At 39.3% G+C, this 18,058-nt stretch overlaps 1 protein-coding gene across 3 annotated transcripts in view; it reads right to left on the bottom strand.

Moving 5' to 3' along the window:
* The window catches only part of TGFBR3 (transforming growth factor beta receptor 3), a 207,702-nt gene that overhangs the window by 74,428 nt on the left and 115,216 nt on the right, over positions 1-18,058 (bottom strand). For all 3 annotated transcript variants that reach the window (XM_053892606.1, XM_053892601.1, XM_053892608.1), the window contains one exon: positions 2,755-2,892. In XM_053892606.1, coding sequence (XP_053748581.1) covers positions 2,755-2,892 — 138 coding nt within the window. The remainder of the gene's footprint in view (positions 1-2,754; positions 2,893-18,058) is intronic.

The following is an 18,058-nucleotide window of genomic DNA, read 5'->3' as shown; positions in this document are numbered from 1 at the left end:
AGTGTCCCGGAATGTAAATCCTTGGCTTCTCCCAATGCTGTCTCCCCTGTGTTGGTAATTTTAGGTTCATCACTTGATCTGCAATCTCCTTACATGGGATCAACTCCAAAGAGGGATGATGTTAAGTTGTTTAACTAAAACTGTCTCCTTTTTTAACTGTTAGTGCATTTTAAACTGATGGCCAAGACGCAGTTCTTATAGATCTTAAAATTAAAGCAAATAAATAATAACTAGGAGTAAGATACTTTCCATTATAACCCACTGAGTGGTAGGTTCATGAAGAATCCAGAAAGTGACCAGTACAACTATGATATATGTAGCCCTCACTTTTCATCTGGACCTATAGCCCAGAGAAATAGGAACTCCTTTTAATCTTGGATAAGCCAAGCTAGACATTTATAATTAGAAATATAAATTATATTTTATAATATATATACATATTATATATAAAACGAGGGGCTCAGTCAGTTAAGCATCTGACCCCTGATTTCAGCTCAAGTCATGATCTCATGGTTGAGATCAAGTGCAGCATCAGACTCAGTGCTGGGCGTGGAGCCTGCTTGGGATTCTCTCTCTCCCTCTCCCTCTTCCCCTATCCTGCTGTGTATGCTCTTTTTCTCTCTCTCTCTCTCTAAATAAACAAATAAAAATAGAAATTCAACATCTTTTCCAAGTGTTCTTTACTATGACTATTAATAAATAGCCACAACAACAACAGGTAATATCTATGAACGGGGTCAGGCACTGTATTAAACATGCTACATGTAATCTCTTTTAATCAAGATAATAACCCCATGATGCTGGGACTATTAATTTTCCTTTATTACAAGTGAGGAAAATCAGGCTTAAAGAAATAAAATAATTTGCCTTGAGTTACTATTTGGATTCAAAGCCGGGTGGGCAAAGCATTTACTCATAACCTGTCCATAACCTGCCCAGTGTGGTAGCCTCATGTAGCTACTAAGCACCTGAAATGTGGTTGGTATGCCTCAGGAACTGTATTTGTAATTTTAGTTAATTTAAGTTTTTTTAAGTTTTAAAAAAGTTTTCAAGTTTATTTATTTTGAGAGGGAGAGAGAGAGAGAGAGAGAGAGAGAGAGAGAACAAGAACAAGAACAAGTGGGGCAGGGCAGAGAGAATCTCAGGCAGGCTCTGCACTGTCAGCGCAGATGCTTAACCACCTGAGCCACCCAGGCGCCCCTAGTTATTTTAAATTTAAATAGCTCACCTATAGCTACTGTTTACAGTATTGCACAATATAGCTCAGCACTCTAAGGGCTAAATGCACATAAGACTTTATGATCATGGCTATTACTTACTATCACAAGTACCTTTAGTTACAAGAGATTGACAATGATTATGAGTATGAAGGAGCCAGTTTGGGGTAAGAGCTTCTTGTATAAGTCCTATCTGGGTTTGACAGAATGTCACTCAATTTGGTTTTGCCTGATGCTTCATCATGACCAGATCCAGGTTATGTGCATGTTTGGCTAGAATATAACATAAATGATGCAGGTTATCACATTTAAAGGCACACAATGTCCATGTGCACCATACTGGTGATGTTGATTTTGAAGATTTGGTTAAGGTACCGTTGGGTATCTCCACTATATATAGTTATTGTTTCTTCTTTTGGTATTAGTAAGTAATTTGGGTAATTTAAATAAAATATACAGTTCCTCAAACTCCCTCCACTTCTGCTACATTTAGCTTCTACTGATGACTCCTGCCCAATAAACTTTTACTATGATGATTGCAAAACCAGGAATTTCTAACTCCATTATCCTTCTATATCACTGATTGGCATCTGACTATAATGAAGAGCTGTCCCTTATCCCTCTTTACTCATTTATTTATCTACATATTAACTGTACTGATTATGGATTCCCACTTTATTCAACAGGTACCTTTGAGTTTTTAAGTGTATTCTTCAAATGTAAGTACAGATATGCTCATTATACAAGAAAAAGACTATTAACTGAGGCCTCTTTTTGTTTTGGATGCTTTGGGGCGATGAGGCTTAAAAGCCTAAGGCTCTGCAATTAAGGACATCAGCATGGAGCCCTAGCAGTAGACAATGTGAGTTATCACTGCGAAGGGCAGTGTTGCGCATCATCAGACATGATATCATACCCCAAAAATTCCATCCAAACAACCCATCAATTTCTCCACAACCAGCAAACTTGAATGTTCTGGCAAACTCAAAAGGACATGATTTACAAATAGTAGGTAATATTTGGATCTTTCCACAAGAGCTGGGTTCCAGCTTTTTTATAAAATACAAATGTTTTCATTTTGGAACTGGCTGTGTCACTCTCTCAACAAACAGATCCTCATATCAGAAAGTAGGCCTGTGTTATATACAAATAGAATGGGTTTGTGTGTATTTATTTTGCGGTCAGAGACCACACACCTAGTGGCTGTTTACAATGTTTACATTGCTCCTGATGCCACCAGAGGAGTCTCAGAGTGGAGACCAAAGCCCAGGCCACACAGAGTATGACTACAGGTCCTGCTCTAACGTGGAAACTAGACCAGATCCTCCATCCACAGTCAGACACACACGTGCGGTGTTTGTTTTCCGTGACTGCTTACCTACACTGCCCAAATACCACTAAGAGCATTCTTCCAATTTAATACACTGTGGACTCTGGTATTATTTCAATGAAATAAGCCTTTTAAAAACCCTTGCAAAGTTTTAGGGTCATTATATCCTTATGCTAAGGACACTTTGGGAAGGTTTCAAACACTTACCAAGAAAAATCTGGAGACCCCAACTGCCAGCCTCTCTGTCTTCAGATGCCAGACCAGGGGCTGTGGGGAGTTGAGCACAAACACGATAGGCTTGTGGTGAATGTGGACCGAGGAGATGGGATTTAGGTGCAGAGTGACCTAGGAAGCAACAGAAAGAGAAATCTTAACACTGACTTTCCATTAAAATCACATAGCACAGCATCTGGAATACTTTTCCACGGCTCACCATTAAAAGAAGCTATAAGGTAGTTTAGATTCTATGGATAAGATATATTAGGTTGAACTAGATGCTGCTGCCAGTATTTGACCAATTTTTACTACAAAAATGGCAACCCACACTAATCTCAACGAAAACATGATTCAGCTCCCAGTAATAGGGGAACACAAATAATCAGAACACTTCCCCCCCCCCCAAAGTTAGCAAAGACAGAGCAAAAGTTACCCTCCCTCAACACTGCCTTATCTTTCAAGTCAAATGATTAAGCTAAAAACTGGGATTACAGAATGCCATGGGATCATCCCTGTGGATCACCAGAGAAAGGACTTTCTTCTCTTCCAGGTGAGCGCCAACCTCTAAAAAGTGAAGTGAGTTCTGCCAAAAAAAAGTGCTGAAAGCTGCAGGAAAGGGGCTGCCAAGGGGAGTTTTCATCAACCCAGCTATTAGCCTAAGGGGGCTTTCCAAAAAAAAAAATGAAGTATAGAGAACACACAGAATAAAAACTGACTGTATGCAGACCTGGCCCAAAACAAAAACAAAAACAAAACAGCGAAGAAAACCATGAGCCTGGATAAGAAAGCTGTGACCACTTTTGATAGTGGATCAAGGACTATTATAGGTTATCACTATCATCATTAACATCATCAAAAAGCACCTATGAGGACAGCTGGAAACAGTGGGTTCAACATCCTCCCGGAGCATACCAGCCAAGATAGGTCAACATGAACACAGAGAAGCAAAAGGGTGAATAAAGAAATACTGAACAGATGCTTTCATAGAAGCATGTCTCATACTGGCTTTCTGTACAGAGGGGTGAAGCAAGACCCAAGAAGCACATATTTTAACAAGCTGAACTCACCCAAGAGCACCAGAAAGTGATGAGAGGGAAAGCACGAAAAATGACTTTAGCTGGCAAGACAGAGACTGAGTAATACACTGGGAATAACGGAACATCTCAGCCATAATCCTTATGAGCATTAAATGGCCTAGATCTATGATCTGAGTCTATACGGCCATTAGGGATAGAGCACTCAAAGCTGGACTATTTTACGTCTTCCAATGGCTGCTGGCTCACTTTGATCTCAACATATCTCTGCCTTTTATTGTAGGGACTGCCTTTGACACCAATGTCGCTTATCACAACAGCCTCTCGGGTCACTGATAATACAACTTCGAACTTTACTTTCAGTACCCATGCCTTAGCTTAGCACAGGGTAGGCACTCGGTGAGTACCAACTGGATATTTAATTCTCTAACTTCCAATGCCATGGAAGTACTTTATTCTATTAATAATTTACACTCTAGTGTATAATACCATCTCTATTCATTAACTGTTGAGCGTGTGTCTTAATCTCTGAAACAGACTGCAAACACTCAGTAGGCAAAGATATGTCTTACTATAATACTGTGCTGAAACAGAGGGTAGACAGTTATTTAAAGGATTGATTTACTACAGCAAATTTATAAATTTATGTTACCTAAAAGGTGAAAAAACTGAATATATTATTAATAGGTTCAAAGGGACGTAGCTAGCTAATTTATAGAAAAATTTCAGAACACAAGCAATACTATCATGACCTGTTTCTGCAACACAGCTAGGATCATCTTTACAGTTGGCATATGCAAACTACTAAAAGCAGAGCACTAATGAAAAGTGATGTTGAGTACAGCTACAGCATAATAACACATTTCTTGGTTGTACAAACTCTACCTCACAGCATTTCACATAGCTGTCCGCATCTAGAAATAAACAGATCAATGGCCACTGTAAACAAGACAGGCTTGGGGCAAAGATTCAAACTGCAGTATTAACAGAGAGACGCACACTACAGAAAGCATATACTCTGGAAAATGAAGAAAGGAGAGATGAAGTCATTACTTGTACAAGAGTACCTGAAAAATTGCTAAGAAACACTCTGTCATGAACAGTATGTGTCAGTAAAAAGTTTCCAGATTTATTCCTTCCAAACTGTTTATTGAGCACCATCATGGCACGAAGAATAGCCATGGGTATCCACAGAGGGATGTCAACTCTTTTTCTGTTAATTTTCTTTGCAGCCCTCTGGCATACCACTCTTGAAGTGTGTAGATAAAATTGAAATAAATATATATCTCAAATGAACAAGAATTAAAAAAAAAAACTTAGGAAATGAAAAGAAAAATGTGTATGAGACAGATATTGGTGCTGGGGTCCAAAATCTTCCAGATGGTCAAAAGTGTCGAGGCCTGGCTCACACAATCAAGGAAAGATTTCTAGGAGCCACAGCTCTGAGCTTTCCTGGAAACGGCTCCCTCTTCAATATGTGGCAGCGTCTGGCCAAGATGAATCCCCGACTCTGGCACACAGGACCCAGGCAAAGCCCCAAAAACCATCTGGCAAAGAAGAATTCACACTATGATTGGGAAATTAAAAGAAAAATACTCAATACGTTTTTTAAAAGATCATTTGGCATGAACAAAGAGTCCCCCAAGCACCCACTCACCTAATCCCTCAACAACCTTCTTCTACTGGAATAAATCTTGCTGAAGGGAATACAGAGGACAACCAAAAACAACCAACAAAAGAATGAAGGTATAAAAGCTCTCCGAATGGTGGGGAGAACATACCCGGAATATCTCTGAAAGAATTCCTGGCTAAGGTGCCTACTTTCTCTCAGGCTGGAAAAAAAAAAAAAAAAAAAAAAGCCAAGGAAAAACCAAAATCCTCTTTAGAACCCATTGTAACTTAGGATAGACTACAGTTACAAGGATAAGAACATTCTGCTAAAGGTTTTCTTGGGTAAATTACTGCCCCATGATCATGGTCTCACGACCAGAGCTGAGGCAGATGACAGCAAAGAAACAGCTGTGGAGAAATGATACAAGTGGGTATCCAATGATTTCCAGCTTGGCAATCCAAACAGTAGTTCTAAGGGTTGATTCTCAATCCTATGTTAAGTCTACATGAAAGTAAGAGTCACCACTTAGTCCATGGTCTTCATAAGAAATAAACTAAACCTAGGGGCCATGTGGCTGTGAAGGCAAATGGGACTAAAGGGGATGCGTCCCAAATGAGGGAACAACGACTAGTCTGTAAATAGGTGGCTTCTGTGTTCATCTTCGGCAGTAATAAAGCATTTGAGAACTTAATGCAAGATGCACCACACACAGAAAAACACATATGTGCACATTTTGCAAGCAATGTCAGAGAAAACACAGTCACTACAGGGCCCATGAATTCCAGGTTAAGTACCCATTAAGTCAGGTTAAGGAGTCCACCGTAGAAGAGTAGGAACATTCTAAAGGCAGGAACAGAAACAAAATGACTCCATGTAATTAAACTAGAGATTATACCTGTGGTTTTAACATGTCATTCTCTCAGAGAACGAACTTACTAGATGACAATTCAGAAATAAAACACTTGTACATGCAGTTTCTGGGGATTCAGTGACCTCTTAAAACCATACTTTGACCACAAAGTGGTCCATAAAGCCTTGTCCAAGAGTTTTTGCTCTAACCACGTTTGTCTCAACAGTGCTGCATTTCAGTCTTCCTCACGGTGTGAGAAAATGCAAGTAAGTCTAATCTGTCACATCCCATATGTAGACATTGTCCCTCATACATTGCTGATCTCCCCTAAATGAATAAAAGCTCACTGGTTCTGAGCTAAGAGAACGCTAATCTGTTCTATGGCATCTGTTTATACTAGGTCTACTGAGGTTATCTGTGCACTTTAACTACCAGATGTAATTAATGTATTTCTCCTATTTTATAAAGAAATGCAAAGTAAATCTTTTCTGAGTACTTTCCTGGGGAATCTGAATACAATTTTGACCAAAATCAAGGCCAACTCCAAGGAGCATAAAGCCCCCAAGTGGAAAGACAAACTTCGTATCTCTCACTTAGGAAAACTGTCCTTGTCCACGTTATGACCAGAAAACAATGACAATTTTCTCTGGACCTTATTAGGGTGAAGATCTCTCAGTTTTCCAAAAATTATCTTCTTTTTTTTTTTTAAGTTTATTTCTTTTGAGAGAGACAGAGACAGTGTGAGTGGGGGAGGGGCAGAGAGAGGGAGAGAGGATCCCAAGCAGGCTCTGAGCTGCCAGTGCAGAGTCTGACATGAGGCTCGAACTCACAAAACTGTAAGATCATGACCTAAGCTGAAACCAGGAGTTGGACACTTAACCGACTGAGCTACACAGGTACCCCCCAAAATGATCTCTTATAAGCAAAAACTATATATTGTCTCAAACTTTGTAAATCACTTCATGGAAATGAATTATGTACTTACAGGAAAGAAAAAAATCTCTACTCTCTTTATGGAAAGATGCCATATGAAAATTGTTTTGAATTTCTAAGGGTTCACAGTAGAGATGCAAGGTAGTTCTATCATAGTGACTTCAAAATTTTCCTGTTAGACACCCTCCCCCCCACTCATGGTGTTTTTAAAACAAACATAAGGAAAGCCAGCAAAACAACTGATATGAGAGTCTAACAGCTGTCTGATTTTGCTAAAGTGTCAGTGAGGTTCCTTTTCAACATTTCTGATTCTTGTAACAGTCCCTATGGACCTATGAAACAATGAAGTCATCCAAACCACTACCAGAGAGACTCCTGTTCTCTAAAAACAGACCAAATGCTCTGAAATGAAAGATCCAATAATCAGTTTACAAGTAGATAGATAAGAAAAGAACTCTAGCAGTGTGTCTATAACCAAGACCCATAAAATCACACCTTGGTCTGTATATAGCCATCATCTATCCCCTCTTCAGAGGTAAGGAGACATCCACTTAGCAACAGTGTTGGTAGTAACTGAAAACATCCTGAATCTGGGTCTCATAGCACCCATAATTTACACAGACGTACAATGAGACACAAATCTATTTCAGGATGCTGAGGTACCACAGCTGAACTCAAATTTCACTTCTATTTGGGCAATAGGACTTTTAGGAGCTCAAATCTGACCCGAGATGCATCCAAAATGTGCAACCAATTGCTGTGAATGGGAAATAGTAGTTAGTTGCTGCTGCGGTGTTTGAAAATATGTTCTGGTCTAAGGATCCCCTACAGCTGACATTTTATTTGCCGTCGCTTATCTTCTGCCATTTGGGAATTGGTATAAAAAGATTCCCTTAAGGAAGGGAAACAAAAATAAAAACAGGGAGGGGGACAAAACAGAAGAGACTCATAAATATGGAGAACAAACTAAGGGTTACTGGAGGGGTTGTGGGGGGGGGATGGGCTAATTGGGTAAGGGGCACTAAGGAATCTACTCCTGAAATCATTGTTGCACTATATGCTGACTAATTTGGATGTAAATTTTAAAAAATAAAAAATAAAACAAGTTAAAAAAAAAGATTCCCTTAAAATATTCTTGGAGGGGTGGCTTTGGACCTTTAAACATTTTTCCTTATTATATTATTTTCACATTTCTCTGAATTTCTAGAAAAACATTAATCAGTTGGTGCTGAATTCAAAGAATCTTGACCCCTTTCGTGTCTCTACCCTCGCCCAGGAAGTCAACTGGCCATTCTCTCAGCACTAGGGTCAGAGATTTCACATTGCTACGGCAAATGATAGCGAGCTCTTTTTCCCAATGGTTTTGTCTTAAAACCATTTAACATGATGAGAGGGATACAGCAACTCAATTCCAAAACTAATTCCTCCCCCTAAAAACAAGGACAGGATTCAGGATTCCCTGGGAGCTTCTGAAAATAATCTATTATGACCACAGAACAGGGGGAAAAAAAAAAACTAAAATAAAAGTCTGAAATCTGATGCAGAAATAAGCCTGCCCTCTCTGCTCTATATTTTGAATGCCCTGGAAAAATACTCGGAACTAAATTTGGGTTGGGGGTTGAGGGACAAGAGCTGATATAAACAGAAGAATATTTCTGAAACTACAGGTCATGGCCCTCTAAAGGGGTCCTGGGAGAGTTGCAAGGGGATTCCAGAGACCCTGGCCCTTCCTTCCCAGAGTAGCCCGCAGCTCAGTCACTATGGGGAAGAGAGGCAGGGAAAGGGGGGACCGTGGATGTGGGCATGCTCCGGGATAGAAGCGCTGTGGGAACCCTCAGCAGGCCACTGCTGATGGCAAGTCTAACACTGGACTGGCACTTTTCCATCATCCTTTAGTATTAAGTATCTGCCATCTGAATATCTTAGTGTATGTCATCAACCCACCATAGCCTTTTAGGATTCTGGCCTTCAGCATCTTCCTGCCAGCCCCTGGTCAGACAGGTGTGTCCAGCTCAAAATCAGTAAAATCCTTCCCTATCCGCACACAGGCTGGAGGAACAGTGCTCCCACAGACCATGCTCATGTTACTACCTCCGTGTTGCACTACAATAATCTGTTTAGACATTTGTCATTTACACACACACACACACACACACACACACACACACACACCCTGTGAAATCCTCAAGGCATTCTTCAAGGGCAGAACCTGAGTCACACTCATTTCTGCATGCTTGGGCCTAGCACAGAGCTGAACATCCAGCAAGCAGTCAACAACTTTTCTGAAAGAATAAATAAAAGTTACTCATGAAATGTGCTTCAAATAATGGTTACAGAGTCATACTGTCATGGTTTTCTCGCCAAAAGGGGTGAGGGTGAATCTAGTAAAGAGAATGTTAACTTTCACTATCATGTTTGACTTGAACTTTAAAACGCAGTTGAGAAAAGCAGATTCCAACTCATGCTACCAAAACAAATGGCCGTGGCTGCTGGGAATATATGTTGGGGGGATCTCCAAGGTCACGCCTAGGCTTTGTGACCCTGATCATCATCCTCTGCTGTGTGTACAGCACAAGGCAGAGCAGCACTTATGCCATGTCTGGGGACCACACTAGGCAAACAAACAAACAACACACGTTTGTTATTTTGTTATCTTTAACAGTTATGAATATACAAATAGATAAAATGTGAAAAAGCCTTTGGAGCAGGTTTTCCTTCTCAGGGATAAATAACAAAGAGAAGAAACTTTGACCAAACGTTCTACCCTCTCTTAGAGCACAGAATTTTAAACACTCTTCATTTAGGCAAAGAAGTGTGTGAAAATCATCAGAAAGTACAATTCTAGACAATAGTTGTGTATTTAACACTACTATTATAACCAAGTACTACATGTACTACACAAATGTATTTCCTTTCAACTTCTACTTTTTATAATGGGCTTGGAACTGTTTTTGCTACTTAACTGTTTAATAAACCAGTATTTTGACATGATATGTCTATAATAATAAGATGTCAGAATGGCCAGCTTGTCAATACTGTGGTGAACTGAACTACATAATAAAGAGAATCACTGAGGTGACCAAGGGGAGCTAATTTAAAAAGTAGGCATAGCAAGAAGCCAATTCTCACATGATCTGAGTGCTGAATTAATCATTTCCACCTGCCAACTGCGGTCATAGATCTCAGTAAAGATTGCTGCTTAATCACCCTCTTAAAGTTAGTGAATTTGTAATAGCAAAAAACACAAAATGCACTGGTGTTCAGGCAGTGATTTAAGATGCGTTAAGCTTTATAAAAGGAGAACACCTGGATTCCCCCAGACTAGTACATTAACCTGAAGCTGGTAAAGAACTGTGAATGGGCATACAATGTCACCTTTTCAGCACAAAAGAGAAATCTGGAGAGGAGTAATTACTGAGGCATGGACTTCAAACACTGCATTTGTGTTTCTGTTGTTAATATGAATAACAGTGAGAATAGGGACAGCCATCATCATTGTTTTCCAAGGAAAGACATAGGCAAGTCCATGAGCCTTCTACTGGGTAAAGATTTGCCATCAGAAGAGATTCTGTCTAATTATCTAATTATTTCCATTTTAAAGGTGAAGAAGCTGGTGCTGAGAGGTAAAAAATTTTCCCAAAGTCATATGGCCAGAGAGTGGCAACGCTAGGGGTAGAGTGAATATCTCCCATTGTCCTTCACTTTTTTTCTCCCTACTTTCCCACTGTACCTTAACCTTCAGTGTTGGCCTTGAGGCCAAGAAGAGGACAGCAGCCTACTCTACAGGAGTAAGAGGCAGGAATGATTTTGCTCCTGGAAAAGAAAAGATCAGGAAGAAAGGAAGGGCAATGAGTTGTGAGCAAGATGATGGGAAGCTAAGCACAAGCTGGGAGGTAAGTGAAACTCCACAGGGATGGGTCAACAAGCATTTTTATGAACTGTGATGTCTGCACTGCCAGCTAAAGTTGTGAGTTGCTTTGATGTAAATCCTCCTCTATCTCCTCTACAAAAGCTTTAGTAATGCTCACTGTAATTCTCATGAACGAATGCACTGTGGAACTCAAAATGGCGTTAGCTGCATTTCACATCTGAGCGAATCAGCTGTATCCCAGACCACATGTAGAATTGCAAAACCAGGAAGTGGACAGGGCCATGAGAACTTTAAAGCTCTGGCAGTCTGCAAAAATACACCCGCTGTATTTCTACAAGTCACTGAATTAGCAGAGGTGCGACTAAATCATTCCTTGAACTCCAGGGGCTCCTGGTTGATATGTGGATTAGACCAAATTACTCTCTAAGGAAACTAAATTCTGGTCAGGGTAGAAAAGCCTTGGGAATTCTGTAAAGTCTGGTTTCCTTTGAAAACTCTAACAAAAACAACTCCTGAAGTTCACAGTACCAGCCCCCTAAGGATATTCTGGTCTCATCCAGCCAGGTTATGATTTTAAGTGGAAATGTTTTTCAAGGAACTTTAGTTTCAACGTTACATGGTCTATCTTGAGAAAGAGAGAAATAACCCAGAAGCCAAAGTGGGGAGAACATATTATCATTATGTGTTTTGGGAGCATTTTTCCTGAAAACAACAACAACAACATTATTTTCTTTGATTGAATGTTCCACTATCTTTCAGAGGCATGGAATTTTAAATGCTTTTAATTCAGGCAATGAACTCTGCCAGAAAAGTCTAATTGACAATAGAACAAATTCAGTTTGCAGTATTTACATTAGAGTCCAGTACTTTTGCCTATTTTCCTCCACACAATCAATTTTCCTTGAGTCCTGCAGTTTCAGGGTAAGACCTGTGATCACAGAAGTAAACAGAAAGTTGCCAAAATATGCATACAGAATTTGGCATGTTATAGTTAAGTGTTTGAGATGGAATAATATCTTCTAAAGCCAGTATTGAAGACAGCATTAAAAGCAGTTCAATACACTTGTTCTAACTGGAAAGGGCTAAAGCTACAATAAAGATCAGGATACCTGGTAACAAATCTATTGAAGTTTCTCTCTATCTTCAAATACTGATTAATACCCTAAAGGAAAAAAGGGAAATAAAAACTAAAAGAAAAAAGGAAAAGACCTAAGTCATAGAAATAATATTCCTTAATTAGATCAAGAATGGTCCTGTCAAAGGGCGCCTGGGTGGCTCAGTCGGTTGAGCATCCGACTTCGGCTCAGGTCATGATATTACGGTTTGTGGGTTCGAGCCCTGCATCAGGCTCTGTGCTGACAGCTTACTCACAGCCTGCAGCCTGCTTCAGATTCTGTCTCTCCTTCTCTCTCTCTCTGCCCCTCCCCCGCTCATGCTCTGTCTCTCTCTGTCTCTCAAAAATAAATAAATGTTAAAAAAAAAAATTAAAAAGAAAAAGAATGGTCCTGTCAACATTTATTTACAGATAAATCAACACCGAGTGCCATGGCACCAACTAGCAATGGATTTTATGTCAGAATGAAACAAGTACAAATTCTAACCCAGCCATTTTCAAGTTATAGAGTTAATACTATCCAGCCATTCATTTCCCAGTAATAAAGATACTGTAATCCTGTCAAAACCATACACATAGTCAGCAAATTTAAGGCCTGATAAACCAATTTATATTATTGGGAATTAGTGAATGTGTAGAGAAACAGAAAGAAAAAGGGATGACAGCAATTCATTTTCAATACAATAACCAAAATTGTTCCCCCTTTTGACATCGAGAAATATGGAGTTCTGCCTTCACATATGAAAATACTAACAGTGTCTTAACTTTTTATATATAATCTCATTTCTTATGAGATTTATGGGAATGAGGGAAAAAAGGTTCTAATCTCTGAACTTTACTCAGCGTATTAAACATGTAAGCTTTACATGTTTATAAGTACAGCAACAGCGCCTGTATTTAAAGAGAATTTCAAAGTATTACAAAGGCTTAGTTTCTCATTTAAATGCAGAAGGTACAAGTTACTTTTTCTTAATACACCTCTGAAGAAATTTTCCAATTCTAACCAAAGTCTGGAAGGTCCTAAAAGATACCAAGATCAAACAACTTAAGCTCTGTTTCATAATTCAGTCAAGTCCCAAATGCCTATTAAGTCAACAGCTGCTAGCGTTCTAATTCTCATTTTCAGCAAAACTACCATAGTCTACCATTCTGTTTCTGACTCATTCTCTAATGAGCAGTAAGTAGAACCAAAATGGGAAAAGTAGAAGCATGGGGGCGGGGGGGGGGGGGGTGCATTACAAAATACTCAGACCTGGATTATAAATTTAAGTATTACAAAACTACTAGGATTTTGTAAGAATAATTAAGACTCCTTGCCATTCATGATGCTTGGGCAGAAATAAGAAACTTGATCCATCATAATGACAAATCTCTCTATAAAAATGCGATTAAAAATTTTTAAATTATACCTGACACACAATGTTACATTAGTGCACAACACAGTGACTTGACAACTCTATAGCTATGCTATGCTCATCCCAAGAGTACCTACCATCTGTCATCAGACAATGCTGTATCAATACCGTTGACTGTGTTCCCTATATTGTACATTTCGTCTCCATGACTTATTCATCCCATAACTGGAAGCCTGTATCTCCCACTCCTTTTCACCCATTTTGCCAAACCCCCACCTTCTCCCTGTTCTGCCAGCAACCTCCAGTTTGTTCTCTGTATTTACAGGTCTGATTGTGCTTTTTGTTTATTTATTCATCTATTTTGTTTTTTAGACTCCACATATGAGTGAAATCATATGGCATTTGTCTCCCTCAATGTGACTTATTTAACTTAGCATGATACCCTCTAGACCCATCCATGTAGTTGAAATGTCAAGATCACATCTTTTTTTATGGCTCAAGACGGTGTGATACACACACATACAACGGAATATTACCCAGCCATAAAAATGTGATTCAAAACAAGCAAATGTGACATATCCATACAATGGAATATTACTTAGCATAAAAAGAATAAAGCACTGGTACATACTACAACACGGATGAACTTTGACAGCATATGTGAAGTGCAAACGCCAGACACAAAAGACCACATGTTGTATGATTATATTCGTATGAATATACGAATAGGTCCAGAGCAGGCAAATCCCGAGACAGAAAGCAGATTAGTCATCACTAGGACCTAGGGATAGGGGAGAATAAAAGTGACTGCTAATTGTTCTGGTATTTCTTTTTGGAGTGAAGAAAATGTTCTGGAATGAGACAGTGGTGATGGTTGCACTGCATTGTGAATGTACAAATGCCACTGAACTATACACTCCAAAAGGGCTAACATGGTAGCCCTTGGCTAACATTTTACTATGTTTTCACCACACACCAAAAAAATGTGGTTTGAACTTACACATGGGATGAACCAGACTAACTCTTCAGTTTCAAACCTCACCTGGAAAGACTGTCACGTGATACAAGGAACTCAGTTTATCTCAGAAGAGCTGAAAGGTCCCATCAATCCTCAGGATTTCCTTCATCTAAGACAGTCAAGGCTAAGTCACACACTAAGCTATCTTCAAATGGGAACGTGTTTCCTATGCATTTTTTTTTCATTTATTCAAACAGCATTAGTTAGGCACCCTATGATGTGCCAGGCACCATGACAATTATTTCTATTAATGTTGACAAAAGAAGATGAGTAGGACACAGCCTATCTTTCACCAATTTCCTCACAGTCCAGAGGAAAGCCAGACACACGAAAAGATGATTGTAACACAACACAAGACTGAGATATGTCCAGGCTGTGTGGGGGAGGGAAGAGGATGTCAAGGGTCAGGAGAGGCAACAAGCAAGCAGGACAAATCAAATCCAAACTTCTATGTAACAAACATCCAAAATCTGTCAACATGATTGATCTTCTGGTTTCTCCCCTCTTCCCAATGTCCAGAACTACTTGGATGGGCTGTATGACCACTTGTCAGAGATATTTTAGAAACAAAATTCACAAGCTAAGTATAAGCCTGACTGGATGAGCACTAAGACCCCTTCCGACCCTAGAGTCTAGGAATTCTGTGATTAAATTATTGAATACTTTGCTTGAGACTTTCAGAATCGCTTTATCCACTCCCTATTTCATTTCTTCCCTAAAGAAGTTTGCTTAAGTTTGTTTTTAAAAATCCATATACACATAGGGGCACCAGCGTGGCTCAGTTGGTTGAGTGTCCCCGACTCTGGATTTCAGCTTAGGTTATGATCCCAGGGTCATAGGATCAAGACCCGTGTCCACACCCAGTCTGGAGCCTGCTTAAGATTCTCTCTAAAATAATTTTTAAAATGTAAATAAATAAATAAATAAATAAATAAATAAATAAACAAATAAATAAATAAATAAAATCCATATATTTAATAAGCAATACTGTAAAGTCCTCAAGAGTATTTCTCAATAGTAATAATTTCAAAAGAAAATGATACTAGGATAGAGCAAATCTGTCAGGGAAGTGAGGAGAGTTATAAAGAGTTCAGAATCCTACTGTGGTAGGTTCTGACCACATCTGTCTTGGTGTATATATGTGAGTGTGTGGAAGCCTATTGTCTCCTGCTTAAGGGCCCAGACTCTAAAATTAGAAGTAGCTTTGAAAAAGCCATTATTCTTCAAAATTTATTAAATTAAATCCCCCTAACCTTAAAAAAGATCAGTGCAATCACACAAAACTGTAGAAGTTAGATAATTTATACTTATTACAAAGTTATGGTTAACTCAATGTGATAGAAAATTTTATTATTCTCTCAAAGAAAGATGATGAAACTCAAAATTTTCAGTCCATTACAGTTGGATAGTATTCTAAAATATCCTTGTTTTTAGAATAGAGAAATCTGGGGCGCCTGGGTGGCTCAGTCAGTTGAGTGTCTGACTTCGGCTCAGGTCATGATCTCATGGTTTGTGGGTTCGAGCCCCGCATTGGGCTCTGTACTGACAGCTCAGAGTCTGGAGCCTACTTTGCATTCTGTGTCTCCCTCTCTCTCTGCCCCTCCCCCACTCATGCTCTGTCTCTGTCTCTCTCGGTCAAAAATAAGTAACATTAAAAATTTTTTTTAAAAAAGAGAGAAACCTGATAAAGTCAAAGTCATCATCAGATACCACCTCCTTAAGCAAACAAACTTTTTAACCTGGGCTAACAAGTAGCAAAACTATACAATTTGTGTTTCTTCTCCTATTAATTTTCCACTCACCATGGGAGGTTCCCAATAAGCACTGAGAAAAAAAATGTGGGTGATGTGCCAAGTAGATGCTGTCCCTCTTAGGACAGTTAATGACCAGATATTTCATGGGGAAGGGGGAATCTTATATCAGCCTCAAGCTACTCTAAGAACATCTTAGTGTCTGAAAGACTGCCTTTTGATTACTTTATGGCTTACTATGGAACCCAAAAAGTGAAATCAGCACAGGATGGACACTTGCATCAAACTCCCTGTGTTGAACCCCAGCTCCATTCCTTACCTGTCTGACCTTGTTTATATAAAAACCAGGATAACAGTACCTGCCTTTTACAGTTATTATGAGAAAGAAATGAGTTAAAATTTAAATGAATTAAAGCACTAATATGCTTGCCCATAGTTAAGAATTTATGTACTACAGAAAGGCCTTCACCAGATTTTAGGAACGTTGCACAGTCATCACCCGAGGCATCACGGAAAGTTTCTCCTATAACAATGGATTACCTCAGCCTTCTCAAACCCTTTCCCTTGTGGAGTGCTCTCCATTCACTACTCTGGAACCCACTCCTACCAGAGCTCTTTATATAAAGTAGACGTACTGCTCTACTGTGGTTTGGAAATTCTCAAGGACAAGCTGTATGCAAACGCAGCAAATAAGACCTCTAAGTTCTGTTTAGAAAGAGGTAACGGTATGTATTAACATAATTTAATTATAGTTCTGGGCGCCAGGGTGGCTTAGTTGGTTAAGTATCTGACTCTTGATTTCAGCTCAGGTCATGATCTGAAGGTTCAGGAGTTCAAGCCCCCCATTGGGCTCTGCACTGACAGTGCAGAGCCTGCTTGAGATTCTCTGTCTTCCTCTCTCTGCCCCTCTCCTGTTCACAATCTCTCTCTCTCTCTTGCTTGCTCTTTTTCAAAAATAAAATAAATAAAAACATTTAAAAAATAAAATCTCCTTTCCATTTCCAATTAAAAAAAATTACAGTTTCATTTTCATACGGGATCAAGTTTATTTACCTCACAGAAAAAAATGGCATGTCCTTTAAGAAGTTTTCTAGTTATCAGTGCCCTCAGAAGAAGGAAGCTCTTCCCAGTGAATGCTCCTGACCTCCGTCCAAACGATCTTTCTCTTAGAGCACAGAGCACCTGCTGCCTTGTTTTACATCAACTTTGTATATATCAACCATCTAAGAGGAGGGTTTGGGACTTGTCTTTTTATTACCTCAGGGTCTAGTCTAATACCTGGCATTTAGTAGGTCCTACATAAGTATTTAATGATGAATGAATGAATGAATGAATGAATGAACAATCAATAAGCACACTTTAAGGCATTATTTAATCTCTTCCAAGATCTATGTTTTCTTCCAAGTTGGCCAGTGTCCCCTGGAACTCGATCCTTTGGGTCACTCTGCTTTCCTTTCTAAATTACAGGCAGTTTGACCTAGTGTTAACAGTAGTGACTCAGAGCCATTTGGAATCTCAGTTCTCCACTTACCAGCCTTGGGACCTTGAACATGTTAAGACTCCATGGGCATCAGTTTCATTGACTATAATGTGGGGATAATACCTGTGCCTATTCCATCAGATGTCAAAGGATTAAACACGCCATATGTGGAAAGCACTTAAAACAGTGACTGGCACACAGTAAGTGCTCTTCTAAATGTAGCTACTATTACTTCTACCCTCTAAAATCATGGCTATTTTTTTTCCATTCCCTTGGT

The sequence above is a fragment of the Panthera pardus genome, unplaced genomic scaffold, assembly GCF_024362965.1.
Source record: "Panthera pardus isolate Hobbes unplaced genomic scaffold, ASM2436296v1 HiC_scaffold_11, whole genome shotgun sequence".
In the NCBI taxonomy this organism is placed as follows: domain Eukaryota; kingdom Metazoa; phylum Chordata; class Mammalia; order Carnivora; family Felidae; genus Panthera; species Panthera pardus.
The sequence above is the reverse complement of the archived record's forward strand: the minus strand, read 5'-3'. Positions and strand labels throughout refer to the sequence as shown.